Below are 24,080 nucleotides of genomic sequence, written 5' to 3'. Positions count from 1 at the left end.
ACCACGTAACATTCCAAACCGTGTTCTGTGCACTAACACATATGGAACCACATTCCACATATCAGTCTGTAATCTTATTTTTACTTTACAGCATGTCATGGATGTCTTTCCATGCCAATGAATACAGAAAATATTTACACAAATAAATGCCACCACAGGGTATTTAAGGAAGGTATTATGTTCTTTTTTTAAATACTTTTTTTAGGGGTATGTAGGTGGCTCAGTTGGTTAAGCGTCTGACTCTTGATTTCTGCTCAGGTCATGATCTCACAGTTTGTGAGTTTGAGCCCAGCATCGGGCTCTGTGCTGATAGCTCAGAGCCTGGAGCCTGCTTCTGATTCTGTGTCTCCCTCTCTCTCTCTCCCCCACTCATGCTCTGTCTCTCTCTGTCTCAAATAGATAAACCTTAAAAAATTAAAAAAACAAAAACAAAAACAAGAAACAACCTAAATGTCCATCAGCAGAAGAATGGGTAAACACACTGTTGGGATTTGGAAGCATTAGAGTAGTACTATGAGCAGATAAAGAACAGGAACCTCTTGGGGCGCATGGGTGGCTCAGTCAGTTAAGCATCCGCCTTCGGCTCAGGTCATGGTCTCGAAGTTTGTGAGTTTGAGCCCAGCATTGGGCTCTGTGCTGACAGCTCAGAGCCTAGAGCTGCTTCAGATTCTGTGTCGCCCTCTCTCTCCACTCCTCCACTATTCATACTCTGTCTCTCTCTCAAAAATAAATGTTAAAAAAAATTAAAAATTTTTTAACATTTATTTATTTTTGAGAGACAGAGCACTAGTGGGAGAGGGGCAGAGGGGGGGGAGAGAGGGAGGGAGGGAGGGAGAGAGAGAGAGAAAGAGAGAGAGAGAGAGAGTGTCCAAAGCAGGCTCCAGGCTCTGAGCTGCCAGCACAGAGCCCGACTCAGGGCTCAAACTCACAAACCGTGAGATCAGGACCTGAGCCAAAGGTCGGATGCTCAACCGACTGAGCCACCCAGGTGCTTCCAAAAAAATGTTAAAAAAATTTTTTTTTCAAATGTTTATTTCGTTTTGAGAGAGAGACAGAGCATGAGTGGGGGAGGGACAGAGAGAGAGGGAGGCTCAATTTAAAGCAGGTTCCAGGCTCTGAGCTGTCAGCACAGACCCTGATGGGGTGCTCAAACTAAGGAACCATGAGATCATGACCTGAGCTAAGTCAGATGCTCAATGGACTGGGCCACCCAGGCGCCCCAGGTATTATGTTCTTGAATGACAAAGCTAACCAAACTTGGTGACTATAGCAACTAAATAAAAAAGAGATCTGGCCCTACTTCAGTCTCAAGTGAAAGAATTAGCAAAATTTGACTGAAACTCCTACACAATAATGAATCCAGCTGTTTGATTACTGTTTGGATTCCAGCCCTGTTTTTTTTTTTTTTTTAATTTTCTAAAAATATTTAAAAAATTTTATTTATTTATTTTGAGAAAGAGAGAGAAAGAGAGAGAGAGTAAGCGAGCATTTGTGGGCGGAGGAGGGACAGAGGGAGAGAGAGCCCATGCAGACTCCACATTGTCAGCCCAGGGCCCCGACTTGGGGCTGGATCTCATGACTGAGAGATCATGACCTGAGCCATTATCAAGAGTTGGACGTTTAACTGACCAAGCCACCTAGGTGCCCCTAATTTTAATTTTTTTAAACATTTTTTAAAATTTTAAGTACGCTTCATGCCCAACGTGGAGATGACCCTGAGATCAAGATTCATTGGCTCCACAGACTGAGCCAGCCAGAAGCCCCTCCAGTCCTGCTTTTAGAATAGAAACACTTTTATTTTTCCCTGACAAAATCCCTACCTCTGACCACTAGTTAGGGCTGTGGTCTTAAACTTTAGTCGTTTTTATAACATTGGCCTTGGAAACCAACTCCCTTATCTCATAATTCTAGTTCCACCTTTTACCAGTTTTGTAAACTTAACATCCTCTGAATGTTCGTTTTCTCACTGCAAAATGGGGTTTATAATAACTACCTCATATATATAGTACTATATATTTGCCATGTTCCATAAACTGTGGAATTATTATTCAAATTATTATAGGTACTTTTTCTCCTCCCCAAACTTCTAATAAGCAATTTGAGGCAGACATAATTACATATTTATTTATACTCAGTCTCTACTTGAAGCCTAATTATTATCAGATTAATATTAAATACACTTGGAATCACAGCCAGTTAGACCAACGTATGTCTTAAGGAACACTCTTCTCTATAGACTCCAGAAGGACTGGAAAGCTAACTGTAAGAGAGAAAACCATAAAGGAAAGTATAAAACATAGGTGAGTATTTGATTTCAGGGTACAGAAGACATTTCTAAGCATAAAGGGAAAAAATAGGACAAAAGTTGACAGCTGTATCAGTTAGAAATTTTAAGTTTCTATTTGTTTTAAAAAAACACACAGAAAAGTTTTCTATGAATTACAGCATTGTACCATAACCTCAAAGACAATGAAAGGCATAGATAGCCTGCATAGGTGAGCTAAACTGAATACCTACTGATCCCCCTTCCCCATTTGAAAGTCTTTCACAGTTTTCCCTGACAATCTGTCCCACATCACCCATCATAATAATCTCAAAGAAAAGATCACTCACTCACAAAATAAGACTCTTCAGGTTGACCTATTTACATAGGTACAGCAAGAGTGTTAATTTACCAGATAGGCCTCCTTAAAAATACTTTGCAAAAACTTTTGTCTAGAAGTTTTTATGAATGTCAGGTTCGACTTTTAAAAGCCTTTATTACTTGCTTTTCCTAGGCTAGGGAATCAGGCCCAAGAAGCTCCACCAGATTTCTCTTGTAGTACCTATAAATTTGAGTGAATTTTGAGGTCCTGAAAATTTCTTGATTGCCTGTCCTGCTAGGAAGTAGTCTTCTTAATACCTGTAAGCCAGGTCTCTGGGCTAGTTTTCCTGGGAGGGCGTGTAAGGACTGGTTCCATAAGTACAGCCAAGCGTTTGGCCCTTAAAATGGATTGCCATACCTGGTTAAATGAGTGTCCTTCTTCTTTTTTTTTATGTTTATTTATTTATTTTGAGACAGAGGGAGACAGAAAGAATCCCAAGCAGGCTCCATACTGTCAGCACAGAGCCTGACACGGGGCTCAAGCTCATGAACTGTGAGATCATGACCTCAGCCAAAACCAAAAGTCGGACACTTAACCGACTGAGCCGCCCAGGCGCCTCAGAGTGTGCAGCTCTTGATCTCAGTGTTGTGAGTTCCAGCCCCACGTTTACTTAAAATCTTAAAAAATATAAATTGAAAAAAAGGGGGCTCCTGGGTGGCTCAGTCGGTTGGTTAAGCATCCGATTCTTGATTTGGGCTCAGGACATGATCTCCCTGTCTGTGAGATCGAGCCCGGAATTGAGCTCTGCACGGAAAGCACAGAGCCTGCTTGGGATTCTCTCTCTCTCTCTCTCTCTCTCTCTCTGCCCCTCCCCCACTTGTGCTTGCATGTGTGTGCTCCCTCTCTCAAAGTAAATAAACATTAAAAAAAAAATCTTAAAAAAATAAAAAAATAATAAAGTATTAGATGTTAAATTTTCTTATTTTGGGGGGAATTATAGAACTTTCATTCTTATATAAGTGCTTATCTCTATAGGTCATCAAAACAGAAGTCTGTTTAATTAATTTATTAATACCCTCTGGAAAGAGGAAAATGTAACCCACCAATGTAATCAGAGGTAAAGGCTTTTCTGAATTGCAGACACCTAGATAAAGAGCATATAATTTCACAAGAAACTATATGTAAACATAGAAACACAATTTCACTGGTTGAGATACATAACAACTGTTCTCTTTATCAAAGGGTGGTAATCAGTTGCATTTTACTGGACACAATCAACTTGTATCAGTATGAACTGGAATAATTTGCACTATTACCAGTTTTCTACCACTTAGCGTGTTGTTGTTGTTTTTTTTTTTCAAAGTAACCTCTAGACCCAACATGGGGCTCGAACTTACAACCCGAAGATTAAGAGTCACATGCTCTACTGACTGAGCCAGCCAGGCACTCCTACAATTTACAGTGTTTTAAAACAGCTCAAAGACAATAAATGATGGAGAACAGCTAGATCATCTTTTTTGCCCATTTCAAAGCCTCTCATAATTTTTCCTGGCAAAGGCAAGAGACAAATATAATACAGAGTTACACAAAACAAAATCTTAGCCATATGTTTAATAGGATTCTAATTTAAAAAAAAATTTTTAATTTTTATTTATTTTTGAGAGACAGAGGGGCGCCTGGGTGGCTCAGTCGGTTAAGCATCTGACTTCAGCTCAGGTCACGATCTCGCGGTATGTGGGTTCGAGCCCCGCGTCGGGCTCTGTGCTGACTGCTCAGAGCCTGGAGCCTGTTTCAGATTCTGTGTCTCCCTCTCTCTCTGACCCTCCCCCGTTCATGCTCTGTCTCTCTCTGTCTCAAAAATAAATAAACGTTAAAAAAAAAAAAAAAGAGACAGAGACAGAGCACAAGTGGGGGAGAGGCAGAGAGAGACGGGGACACAGAATCTGAAGCAGGTTCTAGGCTCTGAGCTTTCAGCACAGAGCCCAGTGCAGGGCTCGAACCCATGAATTGTGAGATCATAACCTGAGCCAGAGGCGAATGCTTAACTGATTGAGCCACTCAGGCGCCCCAGGATTCTAACATTATAAGCATATCTTTGAAGGTCTCAAATAGCTTAAGGTGTTTCTGAAAAATATTGCTCAGAAGAGGATCCTTTACTAATTATAAACTTAAAAAATTTTTTGAGAGAGAGAGAGAGTGGGAGGGAAGTAGGGGCAGAGAGAGAGGGAGAGAGAATCCCAAGCAGGTTCTACATTGTCAGTGCAGAGCCTGACAAGGGGCTTGAGCTCACCATGACCTGAGCCAAAAATCAAGAGTAGTACGCTTAACCTATTGAGCCAGCCAGGCACCCCACTAATTATATAAACTTTTATTATTAATGAAAGCACATCCTTTGAACACCTCTATTGGACTATGCTTCGTTACCTTGGTTTGAATTACTCTATATACTTGAAAATAATTTCAAAAGTTAAATTCGAGTAGATCTTGATAGCTTTTCATTAATTTATCTTCCTATCTTTAATTCCTCTGAATTAGATTTTTAAATTATTGCCATTATTTGATATTTCCTTCCTATATTTGTGAAAAGAGAATGATGAAATTGAATGATCACAGGAAACATTTTTATACAAATTGTAAGTGCTTGTGAAACGTCTATAGAGGAGGGGCGCCTCAGTGGCTCAGTCCATTAAGTGTCAGACTTCAGCTCAGGTCATGATCTTGCAGTTCACAAGTTTGGGCCTCTCATCAGGCTCTGTGCTTACAGCTCAGAGCCTGGATCCTGCTTTGGATTCTGTGTCTCTGTCTCTCTGCCCCTTCCCTACTCATGCTCTGTCTCTGTCTCTCTCTCTGAAAAATAAATAAACATTAAAAAAAAAAAAAAAAGTCTATAGAGGTATTCCCCCTGATGCTTGGATTAAAGGTTTTAAATATGCCTCTGGTGATTCTCTGGCTCTACGCTTAGCTTCTCAGTCAGATGCTATTGCTGCCTACCTGTCATAAAAAGGGAAGTAGAGATGATCTAAAAATCCTAAGTATTTATTGAGAACTTTTCTCTTTTTAACCAAGAATAGAATATCTTAAAAAAGAATAGAAAATGGAGTACTTTGGAGAGAAGAGAAAGCTATTTAGGAGCAGGAAACTTCCAATAATTCACACTTAGATGTTTGTATTCCCAGAATCTTTGTACACTGTTCCCCACAAATGGACATTGGGTACTACATAGAAAAATCCTAGGTTAAACCCATTAATTTTACATTTTTAAGATCTTTTAAAAAATCTATTTTCAAAATGAAAATGGGGAGGGATATATTTTAACACACAAAAACACAGTTTCTATTTATTTCGCAATCCTATAGTGTAAATAGTTACTTCAGTTCTGCTGCTGAGCACATTTTTAGTAAAGACTAAAACAAATAGGGGAAGAATTGAGAAACCTGACCAAGAGAAAAGATATTCCAGGAGGAAAAAAAAAAAAAAAAAAGAAAGAAAGAATGGAGTTTAAATTTGCCCTAAGCTTTAGGGGATTTATTTTTAAAAAAAAAAAAAAATTTTTTTTCAATATTTATTTTTTTGGGGGGGACAGAAAGAGACAGAGCATGAACGGGGGAGGGGCAGAGAGAGAGGGAGACACAGAATCAGAAACAGGCTCCAGGCTCCGAGCCATCAGCCCAGAGCCCGACTCGGGGCTCGAACTCATGGACCGCGAGATCGTGACCTGGCTGAAGTCGGACGCTTAACCGACTGTGCCACCCAGGCGCCCCATAGGGGATTTATTATCACAGGATAAAGTTGTATTTGTCCTCAGTCAGTTCAATTTTTTTTTTTCCAGATTGATGATTACCCACAATTTCTGAGTCCACCAGACAGAGAAACCAACCAACATATTCGTATCATCTATTCTTCAACTGTTTTGAAAAAAGAGTGTGAAAAATCAAAAGGTGTCAAGAAATTCTCATTTCCATTTCATCCATCTCATTTCCATTTAATTGCCGCTTCTAACAACAAAAAAGGTATGTAATATATTTCTTAAAGTGACACAAGAAAAGATGTATTTCATTATGAGACAAAAAAGAATGTTCATTTTTTCCTCCCCAGCTTTACTGAGGTATGATTGACAAATTACAATTATATATAAGGTGTCTAATGTGATGTTTTGATATATGAGTACATTTGAAATAATTACCACAATCAGGCTAATCATCTCACATAGTTGTCATTTTGTACGTGTGTGGTGAGAACACATTTGAGATCTATTTCCTTTGCAAATTTCAAGTATACACCATATTATTGTTAACTTTGTTCACCATGTTGTGCATTTTGGTCTCCAGAACTTATTTATTTTATAATGAACATCTATCTTTTGACTAACATCTACCTTTTTTCCCTAAGTCCCAGCCCCTGGTAACTACTGTCTTACTACCTGTTACTATGAGTTTGTCTTTTTGTGCTGGTTTATTTCACTTAGCACGATGTCCTCCAGGTTCACCCATGTTGTCTCAAATGGCAGGATTTCCTGGTTTTTATATTTTATTTAATTTACTTATTTCTTAAGTACTCTCTACACCCAACATGTGGCTCAAACTCATGACCCCAATATCAAGAATCAGATGCTCTACTGACTGAGCCAGCCAGGCACCCCAGGATTTTTTTTTCTTTTTTTAAAGTCTAAATGTGTGTGTAAGGATGTCTGCTCCACCCCCCCTCCCAATTTTATTTATCCATTCATGTATTCCTGGACACTTAGGTTACTTCCATGTCTCGGTTGCTGTAAATAATGCTGCTATGAATATGAGAGTACAAGTATCTGAGATAATGACTTTATTTGCTTTGGATATAAACCCAACAGTGGGAATGCTGGATCATATGGTAGTCCTATTTTAGGTTTTTGAAGAACCTCCGTACTGTTTTCCACAGTGGCCGCACAAATTTACATTCTCACCAACAGTGCACAAATGTTCCCTTCTCTCTACATCCTCATCAATACTTGTTATCTTTTGACTTTTTGAGGTTAACTATCCTAACAGTTGTGAGGTGGTATCTTGTGGGGGTTTTTTTGTTTTGTTTTGTTTAAATTTGTCTTTGAGAAAGAGAGACAGAGAGAGAGATGGTCAGGGAGGGGCAGAGAGAGGGGGAGACAGAGAATCTGAAGCAGGCTCTGTGCTGTCAGCGCAAAGCCCAGTGAGGGCTCATGAGCTGAGCAGGGGTCGGATGCTGAACCAGCTGAGCCACCCAGGTGCCCCTCACTGTGGTTTTGCTTTGCAATTCCATGATGATTAGTGAGCTGACCCATCCATTCTTGGCAGCATAGTGCCTGGGCAAAGCTTGCCATACATGAAGATATGTAGAAAATAACCAGAAATATTGTGAACCTGGCTTTAGGAAAACTCCTGATGGTCATCTCTTTGAATCTTGGCTCCCACAAGCAAGGGAAGCCACAGGGTCCTACCTTGAAAAATATGGTTTATTATGGTTATTAACAGCATTCAATCTTCATTCAGAAGTATTTGTTGGGAACCTTTTCACCCAAGAACTATGTATGCTTCACACCTAGACAGAAAGATGAAAGGCCATCTTTAATTTTGTTTTCAGGGAGCTCAGCATCTGATGCAGATGATTTTCCCACTGTGCCCAAGGAGATCTAGAAAATCCACAGTGGGATGGAGAGAGAAGGGGAGGATGAGGAGTCAGGGCTCCTGGCGCTCATCCAGCTCAACTAGAGCTTACTTGCTTTTATGCTTCACATTTTGGGCTTTATGTTAATGTTTCTGATGAATATGTTTTAAAAACCTAAGGATGAATAGATGAAAACAGAACATATAGTTCAGCATTACACTGCTTATTTCATGGTCTTATTTATATATGTATATGAAATGTGTATGTACCTAAAGGAGCCCTTTAAGCTATCAATCCCCATAATTGGCAGAGAAGAGGAGGATGGGCTTTGGACCGGCCAAACCCACATTTGAATCCTGGCTCCCACCTTTCCCAGCTGTGTGACCGTCTACAAGTTACAACCTTCGTAAGCTCCAGTTTCCTGGTCTCTATCACTAGCTTCACAGGGTTGTTGTATTACATGAAATGATGTGGGCAAGGCAGGGCACACAGCAGGAAAGCAGTCAGCTGTTAAGATGGCATCCTTAGCGGAGAAGAGGGGCAGAAGGAAGTCTGACAGGGCTCCTGGATAAGTCCTTCCACTTCTGGCCTCTAGCCAGAGTAGCCAGACCAGCCCACACCAGCCAATTCATTCTTCACTAGACTTCACTCCAAGTCAGACTCAGAATTCTTAGAGTATTGAATAACTACAAAGTGTGAGAAAACTGTCCAGTGTTTGTACACTCTCATGGATAAGCACCTTTCCACACTGACACTCTATGGCATGGCAACTATTTGTAGGAGTTGTAATTATTCTTATTAAATCCCTGGTTGCTCACCAGGTCTCTTGTCACACTAATTAGGGAACCTAACTGGCGTTGGCTGCCTTAAATGCATATTTATCCTTGTCCACGAGCATAATTATTCTTGGATTTTTTTCCCCCAACATGTATAAGAAGATAAAAACGCACATTAAATAAGCTGATGACAGGTAAAAGTTTTATAAAATTTAAGTTCTTAGAAACTTCACAAATGATGTTAAAAGCAGGGAAAACTTTTTTTAAAAACTTAGCTTGTGTTCATGTGCATGGCTGGTTCATAAACTTATAACTTTCCCCCACTCCCCCTTCCTTACTTTATTCTCTAAAGGTTCCATCTAACACTTTATACAATGAGTTTTGAAAACACAAAACTGCCACTGTCACAAGGAGTCATACACAGCACACCTTAGAGAATAAAAAACGTCCCCCCTTCCAGCATGCCAACAGCAATGTGCTCTGATTCCTGTTCTCTGCCAAGCTGCTTGTTCCCTGGGTTGGGTATGACTACATACCCAGGACCGTCATGATTCACCTCCCAGACAGTCTGTAATATGTGGTCCTGAAGCAAGAGAGAGGCTCAAACCTGTCTGACCATCTACTTGAAAACAGTCATTACTGTAGCCATTAGTGTTAATCATGATGATATCATGGCTAGAGAAGTAGCACACATTAACTACTGAGCATCTGAATAAAGATAATTATTAGAACTTACTCCAAACCTCTAGGGCGAAAGCCTAGGGAATATTTGTGTCATGTGGCAAAGGAGCTTGCAATCAAAGCAACTGGATTATCTTAACAAAGGAAACTCAAAAGTGCAAATCATTTGTAGTAAAGATACTTAGTTTATTCATTGCATTTGCAACAGGATTCCTAATTAAGCCCTACTTTTCTGGAGAAATAGAGAAAAAGAGGCTTTTCTCTATGCGTCCTTACATGGGTCATAGGTAGCACTTTAAATTGTACTTTTTACGCGTAGCTCGAAGAGGATGGTTGTTTAACTCTAAATGAACAATGCTGATGGGAGTAGAGCAACAGTGGGGCACTCACTAGCTGCTAAAGCTCTAGAATGAATTGGGTTATTAGCCCTTTAGTTTCAGGTACATTCTTGAACAGCACTATCCAGTAGAACTTTCTGCAATGATGGAGATGTTCTGTATGTAGAATTATGTCTAATACAGTAGCCAAGAGCCACCTGAGCCACTGAGCACTTGAGATGTGAGTAGTGCTAACTGAATTTCAATTTAATTTTAATTTTAATAGCCACAGATGGCTAGTAGCTATAGAAATGGTCACTGCGGTTCTAAAAGCATAGAAAAGACCTTAATGGCTTTAGGGTATATTTTGAAACACTGGCATAGCATGAAGTAGACTAATCCTCAAACCAGAATGAAACATAATAATTTGATGAAACATAAACTGAACCTAGGTTTTATATAAATATATGAGATTTTGTTTTATACCGAAAACCTATATATTTTCTAAAACCAAGATGGGAAAAACTAAAGCGACAAGGCATTGATGAGTCTCTCAGGCTTAGTGGATAGTTTTTACGTAGGCTTGGCAGTCTTCCTCATAGGAATAGGGTTTTGATAAATATAACTGGACATCTTGCAGGTAAGAAAGCACTGTTGTGGTTTTTTTTTATGTGTGGGTTTTGTTTTTTGTTTTTTTTTTTGTAGCATCCTTTCTAAAAAATATTCCTCAGGGGCGGCTGGGTGGCTCAGTCGGTTAATCGTCTGACTTGATCTCGGCTCAGGTCATGATCTTACAGTTTGTGAGTTCAAGCCCTGCATTGGGCTCCGCACTGATGGTGCAGAGTCTGCTTGGGATTCTTTCTCTCCTTCTCTCTGCCCCTCCCCTGCTTGTGTGCTCGCTCTCTCTCTCTCTCTCAAATAATAAAAATAAACTTAAAAAAATGTTCCTCAGCTGACCAGCACTACTGAACATGCCATCAGATATCCACTGTGCTAAATGGTGGAAAAACTTCATACCTAGGCTACTGAAGAAGACTGTAAACTGCTGTGTGCACATTAGAGAACATACTGGAACAGACAGAAGATAGGTCTCGTCTGTTATCTGTATTCAGGCTCTCTTGTCATTATGGCCTTGTATCTGCCAGACTCTGGCCACTGGCATCCAGGAGATCAGAACTCCTATCCGATGCAGACACAGAGACCATAGCTGTACTTCATTTCTCAGTGGAGATCACAGCTGATCCTGAGATTCTCCACACCATTGTTACAAATGAAATTTAAAGCTAACATAAAGAGGCATGGACATAGGCACTAAAGTCATTTTTGGTCATAACTTTTTGATGACGTCACACAAAAAAGAGAAAGTTCAAGGTTGGTTAGTGAACTTGGATGAAATGATGTTTAAGAGACAACTTACGTTCATTGTTTAGGGAATACGAACTTCTAATAGAAAAGCCTCAGTGATTTCTTGCCCCCTTCCAGTATGCTGACAGTGCTGTGCTCTGTTTCTTTCCAGCTCTCCTCCTAGCTGTTTGTCCCCTGCAGGAGGTACTGCTATATCCCCAGGACCCCTGTGGTACACCTCCCACACAGTCTGTAATGTGTGGTCCTGAAGCAAGGGGCTCAAACCTGTTTGACCTCTGCACCACAAGCGCTAATATGTTCTACCTAATTCCAGCAATGACCAAAGGCATTATTTGTATCACATTTAGTACCCACATATGTGAAATGCCTACTATTAGAAGTGTCTATGATGACTGGGGTCTTAGACTTACGTAGAGGTTTTTCACTTGCAAGTAGAAAAAACTGACTCATTTTGGAGTCTATGTAATTAGTAAAAATTATTCACTTACAAGTAGGAAAAACTGATTGATTTTGGAGTCTCCTAAGGAATCAAGAGGGGAACAGAAGGACCCAATAGTGGAAGACCAGAAACCCAGAGGCCTGTTCCTGAGCCTGAACAGCCTGTGAGAGACTTTCTTCTGATGCAGCTAGTTTCAAAGACTCCTAGCTCAGCCTCTCACATCCAAATGTCACAAGTCCAGAGGGAGACATTGATCAGCCTAACTTGGATCAGAGCCAACCCCTAGACCAGTCAGCGATGGCTTGGAGAGGGGTGGATCCAGATTTTGTGGGGACTGAAGCTCATACAATGTGCAGAGCCTTCTTTAAGAAAAAGAGTTAAAACACCAAATAGAATGACTGCAGCACTCCCAAGATAGATGGGCAGAAGAAATCACAAACATAGAGCGTTTGTGGACACTCCCAAGAGAAGAAGTGAGACAGAAGGAAAACTGAAGTGGGAAGAGCCTGTGGTCTTGAATGACTGTGGTTAACATGTCTTCCCTTTGCAGATCTTATAAAGACATTTGACCATTGGCACACATGGTCAGGGCTTCTCCTAAGACTTTGGAAGGAACTCATACAAATGAGGGACCCTAGAGCTGAATCATCACTTACTTCATCAGAAGGAGCAGTCTCTTTTTTTAAAAGATGGGCACCCAGGCGCCTGGGTTGAACGTCCGACTTCGGCTCAGGTCATGATCTCAAGGTTCATGAGTTTGAGCCCCTCATTGGGCTCTGTGCTGACAGCTCAGAGCCTGGAGCCTGCTTCGGATTCTGTCTCCCTCTCTCTCTGCCCCTCACCCACTTGTGTGCTCTCTCTCTCTCTCCCTCTCACAACTAAATAATTTAAAAAATTATTTAAGGGATGGGCATCCATACTGTGGAAGAGGACACTTCCTCAAAGAAAGAAGGATCTGAGAAGACCACATGACAGATGACCACTACAGTTTGGTCCTTCCCATAGTCCCCCCCTGCAGCTGCAGTTTCCTACTTTTTTTTTAAAGATTATATTTTTTGGGGCGCCTGGGTGGCTCAGTCGGTTAAGTGTCTGACTTCGGCTCAGGTCATGATCTCATCGTTCATGGGTTTGAGCCCTGCATTGGGCTTTGTACTGACAGCTCAGACCTTGGAGCCTCCTTCAGATTCTGTCTCTCTCTCTCTCTCTCTCTCTCTCTCTCTCTCTGCCCCTCCCCTGCTCATGCTCTGTCTCTCTCTCAAAATTAAAAAAATTTTTTAACCTTTATTTTTGAGACAGAGAGAGACAGAGCATGAACGGGGGAGGGTCAAAGAGAGGGAGACACAGAATCTGAAACAGGCTCCAGGCTCTGAGCTGTCAGCACAGAACCCGACGCGGGGCCCGAACCCACAGACCGCGAGATCACGACCTGAGCTGAAGTCGGACGCTTAACCAACTGAGCCACCCAGGCGCCCCGCTCTCTCTCAAAATTAAAATAAAAACATTTAAAAAAATTTTTTTTAAGATTTTATTTTTATGTAATCTTTACACCCAATGTGGGCTTGAACTCACAACCCTGAGATCAGAAGTCACATGCTCTATAGACTGAGGCAGCCAGGCACCCCTCAGTTTCCCACTTTTTAACAGACTTTTGTCTCAACTCCCCACGTGATCTCCAAATCTCATGAACTATACTGCACCTCAAGGGGACTGCGTTGACATCTTATGTCTAGACCAGAGCAAGCCAGAATGGACTATACCCTCCAGCTAGCTAGCTATCTATCTATCTATCTATCTATCTATCTATCTATCTATTTATTTAATTTTTAACATTTATTTATTTTTGAGACAGAGAGAGACAGAGCATGAACGGGGGAGGGTCAGAGAGAGGGAGACACAGAATCTGAAACAGGCTCCAGGCTCTGAGCTGTCAGCACAGAGCCCGACCTGGGGCTCAAACTCACGGACCTGAGCTGAAGTCGGCCGCCCAACCGACTGACCCACGCAGGCGCCCCTCTAGCTATCTTTTTAAAGACCCCATCCAGCATCACCTTTGGCCCTCTGAGGTGACAGGGTTCTTTCTCCCAGGCATGAAGGGGCCTTGGCTCCTCTCAGATCCATGACAGTAACAGAGAATTGTGCAAAGCGTTCAAAAGGAATGCGGTCAAACTCAGTGAAAGCACACTTAAGATTTTGGTTTCATATTATGTAAATTTTACCTCAAAAGAAAAATAAACTGACAAAAATTAAAAGGGAGGGAAAAGGACAGAGAAGAAAGCAAACTGAGACAGGAAGCAGCTGACAGCCAGCAAAACCCCCGAAAGGAACTCTCTGTGGGAGCAGGGCTTTCTCGCTTTTCCCTCCCTGGCTCTCTGTATGGCATGCGCATCCCTGCAGGGATGGGGAGGTGGTTCGTCGGGGCCACACCGAGGTTCCCTTGGAGCCTAGAAAGTAAGGCTAGTACTGACCTCTTGAAATGGCCTGTGGAAAGGTCCATTGGGTTCTTGTTCCGAATACTTATTACATACTGTTATTATTTGTTCCTCCAAGCAAGCAAACAAAATACACTTACATAATTGGGAGGACATGATAATTTTCTTGATGCAAGTTATGATCTGTTCTCTGATTTTTACTTTAAATTAATGTTTATTGTGTAACTACTCTGCCAGGCACCACGAGTCACTTTTATACACATTATCTTATTTTCAATCACAGAATTATCTTTCTTAATTAATTAATTTTTGAGAAAGAGATAGAGACTGCCAGTGGGGGAGAGGGACAGAGGGAGAGAGAGGGAGAATCTTAAGCAGGCTCCAGGCTCAGCACCAAGCCCAACATGGGGTCAATCCCACAATTCTGGGGTAACAACCCAAGCAGAAATCAAGAGTTGGACACTCAACCGACTAAGCCACCCAGGCGCCTTTCATCTTCATTTTTATAAAGTAAGATACTGGGTCCAAAATGATAAAGTAACTGGTAAAGTCTTGTAAATTGTAATGTTTTACAAGGGTCTGAAGTTGAGTACATGTTTTAACGTCAAAGCCAAAGTTCCTTTTGTTCCATCAGGCTGCCCAGCTTATCATTTGGCCTGTTTGTTTTGTTTTATTTTTTAATGTATGTTTATTTTTGAGAGAGAGAGAGACAGAGTGTGAGCAGGTGAGGGGCAGAGAGAGAGGGGGACACAGAATCCGAAGCAGGCTCCAGGCTCTGAGCTGTCAGCACAAAGCCAGATGCGGGACTCAATCTCACAAACCGAGAGGTCATGACCTGAGCCGAAGTCAGATGCTCAAATGACTGAGCCACCCAGGTACCCCTGCCCAGCTTATAATATGGGACTTGCAAGTTTTTGTGGGGATTTATGAGCAATCATCAATTCAGTACATGTAACTATATCTTCTTCATAAAATCAAATTATGTGAAGTATTAAATGATTTTTTTCTTTTTCTTTCTTTTTTTCTTTCTTTTTAGTTGAAGAAGAGATTAATGGCCCTGTCTTTTGGAGAGGCAAAGAGCCCCGAAGTTTGAATGAATCCTCTCTCAGGTGAGATTTTGTTCACAGCATGTTTTTAATTTGCTGACTAAAACTTATTTTATATTTCAATTTGCTCATTTTAATGCTTTTTCTCTACTAATGGCTTTGGACTGAGTTTTATTTCATATATATAATAATGAAGAAGATATTTGGAGAGAATGTTCTTCTAAATTCAAATCCAGTTAGTTTAGATAGTAAAGTATAACATTTCTTATGTCAATGAAATATATAGATTTTACAATATAAATAAATAATTTATTAAAATTAAATTCAAATACATTCATAATCTCTTGTTCTGTGTAGGGCATGATGTTAGGCCCTGTAAAGGATAGAACGATGAGTAAGGCATAGTTCCTATCTTTGAGAAGCTGATTTCAACTAGAATGTGTGACATTTGCATAAACATAGATAACACAGAGTGCACATATTAAGTGTCTTCAGTGAGTTCGAGCCCCACATCGGGCTCTCTATTGTTAGCACAGAGCTCACTTCAGACCCTGTGTCTCTCTCTCTCTGCACCTCCTCCCCTCTCAAAATAAATAAACATTAAAAAAAAAAAATAAAGAGGGGCGCCTGGGTGGCACAGTCGGTTAAGCGTCCGACTTCAGCCAGGTCACGATCTCGCGGTCTGTGAGTTTGAGCCCCGCGTCAGGCTCTGGGCTGAAGGCTCAGAGCCTGGAGCCTGTTTCCGATTCTGTGTCTCCCTCTCTCTCTGCCCCTCCCCCGTTCATGCTCTGTCTCTCTCTGTCCCAAAAATAAATAAATGTTGAAAAAAAAAATTAAAAAAAAAATAAAATAAAGAGGGGAAAGGTAATATTCAGTTGTGGGGAGAAGTCAAAATGCCAGAGTGATGGTGAATTTTCAGTGCACACGGAGAGGGAGATCTTGCAGCTGGAAGGGATAAAAAACAAAAGACAACAAAAAAAGGAAGGTAGAGGCAGGAAAAGTAGAACATGTTTTAGGAAAGGTAAGCAGTCCACAGTGATTTAAAAATAGAATGGGGGGGCGCCTGGGTGGCTCAGTCAGTTAAGCGTCCGACTTCAGCTCAGGTCGTGATCTCGCAGTCCATGGGTTCGAGCCCCGCGTCGGGCTCTGTGCTGACAGCTCAGAGCCTGGAGCCTGTTTCAGATTCTGTGTCTCCCTCTCTCTGCCCCTCCCCCATTCATGCTCTGTCTCTCTCTGTCTCAAAAATAAATAAACGTTAAAAAAAAAAAATTAAAAATAGAATGGGGGGGGGAGCCTGGCTGGCTCTGTCAGTAGAGCATTCACCTCTTGATCTCGGATTTGTGAGTTCAAGCCCCACATTGGGTGTAGGGATTACATAAAAAATAAAATAAAATAAAATAAAATAAAATAAAATAAAATAAAGTAAAGTAAAGTAAAAAAAATTAAAAAAATAAAACAGAACAGGAATACCAGGTATAAGGTTAAAAAGTAAAACTGGGCCCATGCTTTGGAGAGTCTTAAAAGTCCAAGTGAAGACTTTATGTGTCATTTCATAGATTATGAGGAAACTATTGACAAATCATCAGTTGTGCTGTAATCCATTTGAAGAAGGAAAAATCAGAGGTTGGTGGGAAGTAATGAGAACCTGAACTGGACTAGTGGTAAAGGGAATAAAGAAAAAAGGATGGATGGAAGACACATTTCAGAGGCAAACTCTACAAGACCAGCAAATGAACATAAGAGACAGAGAGAGAGAAGCTGCTGTGGTTTCAAGCCAGGGTTACTGTAAGGTGATGTCTTTCAGAGAAATAAGGATGACAGGAGGGTTCAAGCCCAAGTACTGGTTTAGACAGGTTAAGCTTGAGGTCCTAGTAGGCCTCAGCTGGTGAAGTTCATCTGGCAGTAAAAAATTTTAGCCTGGAAGGCAGGAGAGAAGGCTGGATGTAAATTAATTAATTAATTAATTTATATTTTAGAAAGTGAGAGAGAGAGTACAAGCAGGGGAGAGGGACTGAGTGTGTGTGTGTGTGTGTGTGTGTGTGTGTGTGTGTGAGAGAGAGAGAGAGAGAGAGAGAGAGAGAGAGAGAGAATATCTCAACCAGGCTCCATGCTTAGAGCTGACCTGATGTGGGGCTCAATCCTAGGACTCTGGGATGAAGACCTGAGCTGGAATCAACAGTCAGATGCTCAACCGACTGAGGCATCCAGGTGCCTCCGGATGTAAATTTAAAAAGGATGTCCTGGGGCTCCTGGCTCACTCAGTCAGTAGAACACACTGATCTCAGGGTCGTGAGTTCAAGCATCACACTGGGCATAGAGCTTAAAGAAAAAAAAATAAATTACAAACAAACAAACATATAAACAAATAAGTAAAAGGGAGCTCCATAAGCTGCAGAACCTAAAGTATGATTCTGTTGCACACCTTAAGTATCTAGACGTTAGGAGGAGGAGGGGAGCACAGGATCCGAAGAGCTGCAAGTCAGGAGAAATACTGGCATGGAGAAAATGAGTGTGGGTTGGGGACCTGAAAGGTCATGGCATGGGGGAAATATCCAAGTTAGGAAAACACTGCAAAATACTATAAAGGAAACATGAAGCCCTAATTGGGAAGTGTCCACAAAGCTGTGCTTTTCCATACAGTGCATTAACTTAGGTTATTGAGGGGAGGGGGGTGTTTTTCCACTGCACTTTCTTTCAGTAACCTTCTCTTATTAAACAAGATGACCTACAAAATCTCTTCTAAACCCGAATTGCATTATTGTAACTTCCTTTCTCACACGAAAAAAAACTTGGCTTAGGAAGATGGATGCATAGATACATATTGGTTGATCGAATGATGTATTTGTTTATTTATTACTAAGAACACATCACCAATTTACAGAATTTTAACTTTATGACCAACTATTCTGGACAAGAAAACTGGTGGAAACTTGGCTACAGTAACTAGCTCTCTTAAAGGTTTTTAAAGTTTAAGGAGTTACCTTCAGAAATGATCTCTTGTGTTCCTGTCAGTGTTCTCAAGGCTTTGGAGGTTCTGATTATATTTGAAGCTGGAACATCAGGAAAACTTAACTGGCTAAGACAGGACTGACCAGTAAGTGTTCTGTTCTGCATTGCAAACCTTAGCTCAGAAAGCACTCTGAGACCCCTTTGTAATGCTGGGAGTCGGGGAGGGGCCAAAGAGCTTGAACCACTGAATCCCTCCACCAGGGTTTCTCAGTAGGGTGCTGTCCGGCATTTTGTGTGGGACCCCTCGTTGTCATGCAGAACACCTGCCCATTGTGGGATTGGAGCGTCCCAGGCTCTTGTCCACCAAGTGCCTGTAACACTCTCCGTGCACTGTGGCAACCACACATTTCCACTGGAACCACCCCTGCTAATTCCATCTATTGGCAAAGCTTGTTTGCATTTCCCCCAACCTCTTTCTCCCTTCTCTCTGCATTCCTCTATCTCACCTTCCCTAGTAAGCATCCTTGCTCTCCCTAGAAATTCTGTGCGTGGGTTTTCATTGACACTCCAGTGTGATAATGTAATAATACAAATCTAAGATGGTTCCTCCTTAGGGGAACCTGGGTGGCTCAGTTGGTTCTGTGGGTTCAGTGTTGGACTTCGGCTCAGGTCATGATCTCAGCGTTCGTGAGTAATAGCCTCACCTTGGGCTCTGTACTGACAGTTAGGAGCCTGCTTTGGATTCTGTTTCCTTTTCTCTCCACCCCTCTCCTGCTTGTGCACACATGTGGTGGCTGTCTCTCTCTGTCAAAATAAATAACTAAACTTAAAAAAAATAAAATAAAATGGTTCCCCTTTCAGTGGGACTTCCATTTTAGTAGGCATGGAAACCAGAAGCTCAAGGAGAGAAGCTTTATTAGTAGTATTTTGTTTTATTGAGGTTACATTGACACACAGTAAAGTGCAATGAAGTATCAGTGTGATATATTTTATCATATGTATCACCATAATCAACATCTGTTGCTCCCTGGCTGCACTGTGGCCTGGAAACTTTGTCAAGGCAGGAAGCTGGAGCAGTTGTTAGGTCTCACCTTGTTTGTTTTCCTACCTCTCAGAGATGACTGTCTTTGTTGTCCAGTGTCTAGTGTCTTTTTAACAACATTTCTTTTTTTAAAATATTTATTTATTTTTGAGAGAGAGAGAGAGAGAGCGTGAGAGAGAGCAAGCACAATGGGGGAGGGGCAGAGAGAGAGGGAGACACAGAACCTGAAGCAGGCTCCAGGCTCTGAGCTACCATCACAGAGTCCGATGTGGGGCTCAAACTCAAGAACCATAAGATCATGTCCAGTGTCCAGGGTCTTAAGAGCTGTTTTTATTTTTTTGTACATTTTTCCCCCAGTTTCTTTTTTCTTTTTCTTCCTTTCTTTCTTCCTTCCTTCCTTCCTTCCTTCCTTCCTTCCTTCCTTCCTTCCTTTCTTTCTCTTTCTCTTTTTTAGGTGAGAGGGCATATCTAGTCCCTGTTACTCCATCCTGGCCTGGAACAGAAAAAAAAAAAAAAACCAAACAACTAGCAGAATTTTAATCTTTACACTCGTATATATGGAAGGGGATCTGGATTGGTTTCAAATCCTTCCTGGAGCCAGGGATAGCTCCAGAATTTTCATAAAAGAGATTCCATCAAAGAATGCAGCAGAAGATGGGGGTGGTTAAGAAACTTTTCTTCCTTTGGTTTTATGTGGTATATGAATTTATTTTCAGTGGTTGGCTGGGAAGCTATTGAAGATCTTAGGGAATGAAGGGCAGCAAAGCCCGCTTTCCCCTTGGCCTCTGCCTTTGGGAGCCTGCTGTTTTAAGGCCAATTCAACTTACCAACTCCAATTCTAGACTATAATAATGAAGAAACCGTGAAGCTCAGAAGGACCTCAATTATCGGACTTGCAAAGGCCTACTATTCTGCCTTTTACAGGAAGGTAAAACCACACCCTTTCAGGCAGCTTTTTCAACAAAGCTAAATGTCCAAAACAGGTTAGTTAGAGAGTCAGTTCAATAGGAGAGCTCATTTCCCTAACTACCCCTGCTGTTTGAGGTTAGATAGGCTACGGGGCTTGAACTTGCTACTCAGGGAGCCAGAATCTGGGATGTTCATTGCTGCTTCCTGGTGTTGATGAGTATACCCTCTTTTATTTTTTTTTCTTACGTTTATTTATTATTGAGAGAGAGAGAGAGAGAGTGCACACACAATCTAAAGCATGAGCAGGGGAGGGACAGAGAGAGTGGGGGAGAGAATCCCAAGCAGGTTCTGCACTGTCGGCACAGAGCCGGATGTGGGGCTTGAACTCACGAACCTTGAGATCATGACCCGTGCCGAAATCAAGAGTGGGGCCTGTAACCAACTGTGCCACCCAGGTGCCCCGAGATGAGTATATACTCTTAACGCGTGCTGGCTGGGCCACATGAGGAGATAGCGCAGAGCAGGGTGTGGGACGAAAGCTCACCTGGAATAAGAGCAAAAATCTATGGTTTTTTCAACCATAGATTTTCAACTGGCCTCAAGTCAGAATCTCTCAAGCGTTCATGGAAAGTTCAGACTTCTGGCCTCCACCCCAGACTACTGAGTCCTAAGCTTTAGGGATGGGACTCAGCAGTCTGTTTTTGGTAGCTCCCGAGATGATGCTGTTAGCTAGCCACCACGGTTTAGGAAATCTTGGGCTAAACAGTCAACGTATTCCTGAATTACTGAGATTCCTGTGTTCTGTACCCAGGACATGTCTATAATCCCTCAACTTCTGTTTTCACTGCCAGTCCTCTGATACAAGCAACTCTCCTCTCACCTGGATTTGCAACACCTCTCTCTGCTCTCCCCCATCTCCACTGTCCGTACCTGCTGTGGTTGGAATGTTTGTGTCCCTCCCAAATTCCTGTGTTGAAATCCTAACCCCCAAAGGTGACGGTATTGGTAGATGGGCCTTGGGGCAGGGGGGTGGGGGGTGGGGTGCTTTAATCTTGAGGGTGGAGGCCTCACGAATGAGATTAGCGCTCTTGAGAAAGAGGCTCCAGAGAGTTCACTAGCCCCTGCCACCAGGTAAAGACACAGCAAAAAGGAACTGGCTGGGAACCAGGAAGAGTGTCTTTAGCATAAGGCAAAACCACACTAGCACCCTGATCTTGGACTTTCCAGCCTCCAAAACTGTAAGCAATACATTTTCTGTTGTTTATAAGCTACCCGGTCGGTGGCCTAACTGCTTTGAAAGTAGACCCAAACAAGCTAAGACAGTACCTCTCCACCCCTGTCTGAATCCATTGCTCATCTTAAAGCCAAAATGATCTTTTTGCAAATGTCTCTTTGCCTCAAAAATAAAACTTTTCACATGTCTGAACAGCCCAGCACGCCCTGGCGTTTGCTTATGTCTCCAGCTTCATCTCAAGTCACTTTACCCCTTGCTTATCACACTGTCTAGAGCACCTCAAGCTTTTTCCACTGCAGGGCCTTTACACTTTATTTCCCCTCTTAACACTGCTTTTCATGTGGCTCACTCTTTCTCATCCTTCAGGTTTTAGCTTGAATGTCCACATCTCAAAAAGGTCTTGCCTGATCACCTGTCTGAAGTATATTACCCTCCATGGGGTGCCTGGGTGGGTCAGTTGGTTAAGCTTCTGACTCTTGGTTTCGGCTTGGGTCATGATCTCATGATTTGTGAGTTCAAGCCCTGCATCAGGCTCTGCACTGACAGGGTGGAACCTGCTTGGGATTCTGTATCTCTCTGCCCTTCCCCTGTTCTCTCTCTCTCTCAAAAATAAACAAACATAAAAAATGAGGTATACTACCCTCCAACAGATGCACACAGGTTTTACCAGAGTACTCCCTTTGTTTCATAGCACTTTTATAAACAATTACCTATCAATTGTTTATTGTCTGTCCTCCCACTAGAATGTGAGCCTCACGAGGACAGGGACCTAGGTATTCTTGCACACTGTATATTTCCAGTGCTTGGCCTAGTGTCTGGCATATAGTAGCTGCTTAATATTTGTTGAATGATTAATCGTGTTCTTTACGACCTAGCCTGGCTTGCATTATATAGGCTTGGGGAAGCATGATCTCATCTAAATCCATGTAATAACAAAGCATGTTTTGAAGGGGTTGATGCATTTCCAATGTTGCCCTAAGTGCTGTGCCCTAAGAACTTTAATTAGTTCTGGGAGGAGGGATCTCTCTGCTGTCTCATGGTACTAAGTCAAATTCCTAACATGACTTTCATAACTAGAAATACTGAGGGAAAGGCAGTGCTACTGATAGCCACCCACATGCTCTCGGACTCAATATTCTTCATTCCACACTTTGGCATACGAATGCCCCAGTTTTTCTACACCACTCTGATAGTCTCGTTATTTTCCTCTAATTTAGAAAAATAGGTTTCTTTCCTTTTCTTTGTTTCTTTCTTTCCTTCTTTCTTTCTTTCCTTCTTTTCTTTCTTTCTAAGTTTATTTGTTTTGAGAGAGGGGCGGGAGAGAGGCAGAGAGGGAGAGAGAGAATCCCAAGCAGGCTCTACACTGCCAGTGCAGAGCCTGAGGTGGGGCTCAACTCGCAAACTGAGATCCCGACAAAAGAAGCTTCTAATTAATGTTTGCAGTAGTTGTCTTAGTTTATTGTGGGGGTCGGAACTCTATTAGAAGTAACAGAAATCCAACTTAGGTTAAAAGGGGATTTTATTGGAATAACTGGGACCACTCATATAGTTCAACACTCATTCAATAGATGTATATAGAAATAGACATAAATACAGAGACAACTGTAGATTTGTCTACCTACCACTCTAATCTGGCATGCTTTAATTACTGGGCTCTGTATTCAATTTTAATTATTATTATTATTTTTTATAAAGGTTTTCACTTTTTAAAACAATGTTTATTTATTTTTGAGAGAGTGCAAGTGGGAGAGGGTCAGAGAGAGAGGCGGACAGAGGATCCAAAGCGGGCTCCACACTGACAATGGCAAACTTGATGTGGGGCTCAAACTCATGAATAGTTAAATCATGACCTGAGCTGAAGTCAGATGCTCAACCGAATGAGCCACCCAGGTGCCCCTTCACTTTTTTTTTTAAAGTTATTTATTTTGAGAGAGAGAGAGAGAGAGAGAGAGAGAGAGAGAGAGGCGGGAGGCACAGAGAGAGAGAGGAAGAGAGAGAATCTTAAGCAGGCTCCACGATGTCAGTGCAGAGCCCCATGTGGGGCTCAGTCTCGTGAACGGTGAGATCATGACCTGAGCCAAAATCAAGAGCTGGACACTTAACCTACTGAGCCACTCAGGTGCCCCTGTATTCAATTTTAGATGTTCAGTAGTGAGCAAAGTCAGCAAAGGTCAGAAGCCAAACAGCAGAATGTAGGAATGGTTTGAGACTGAGGCACAGCTGGAACTGGGGACTTGAGTGGGCACAGAACTTTGCATCGTCTGATGTAGGTGGATCAGCCTCATTTTTTTCTCACTGAATACCATGTCTTTTGAGGCACAATAAACAAAGTTATTAAATTCACATTTTGCCTGTCTTAAATTCACATGTCACAGCTCCCATCACCAGATAAAGGCTAACTCACACACCTTGCATAAAATTTAAAAATCCTGCGAAGGTCGCTGATGCCTAGCTTGAATAAATGACTCACTGATGAAAAATGGCCACCACAGCCAAGAGGTCAGTCTTTAAAAAAGCACAACAGCTTCTGTGATGCTCCATGTGTGGAGGGAAGGAGTAGTTTCCAAATAAAGGGGCTGAGGAGGGAGCTAGGTCTGCTATCCATCCCATAGTTTTCTAGCACTATCATCTCCATGATTAAGCACAGGAGTCAAAAGCATAAACAAAGAGCAGCCTGGGATAAAAAACAGTAATT

At 41.8% G+C, this 24,080-nt stretch overlaps 1 protein-coding gene and 1 long non-coding RNA gene across 7 annotated transcripts in view; one reads left to right on the top strand and one right to left on the bottom strand.

Annotated features, from left to right (window-relative positions):
• Positions 1–24,080, bottom strand: part of LOC115519254 — a 121,471-nt gene that overhangs the window by 24,438 nt on the left and 72,953 nt on the right. The gene's annotated exons all lie outside the window — the stretch shown is intronic.
• Positions 1–24,080, top strand: part of CB4H12orf56 (chromosome B4 C12orf56 homolog) — a 114,716-nt gene that overhangs the window by 21,065 nt on the left and 69,571 nt on the right. For both annotated transcript variants that reach the window (XM_030323116.1, XM_030323115.1), the window contains exons 2-3: positions 6,415–6,595; positions 15,242–15,314. In XM_030323116.1, the coding sequence (XP_030178976.1) occupies positions 6,415–6,595; positions 15,242–15,314 (254 nt within the window). The remainder of the gene's footprint in view (positions 1–6,414; positions 6,596–15,241; positions 15,315–24,080) is intronic.

This window comes from Lynx canadensis, chromosome B4 (genome assembly GCF_007474595.2).
Source record: "Lynx canadensis isolate LIC74 chromosome B4, mLynCan4.pri.v2, whole genome shotgun sequence".
NCBI lineage: Eukaryota > Metazoa > Chordata > Mammalia > Carnivora > Felidae > Lynx > Lynx canadensis.
Note: the sequence above shows the minus strand (reverse complement) of the source record. Positions and strands in the feature narration are given on the sequence as shown.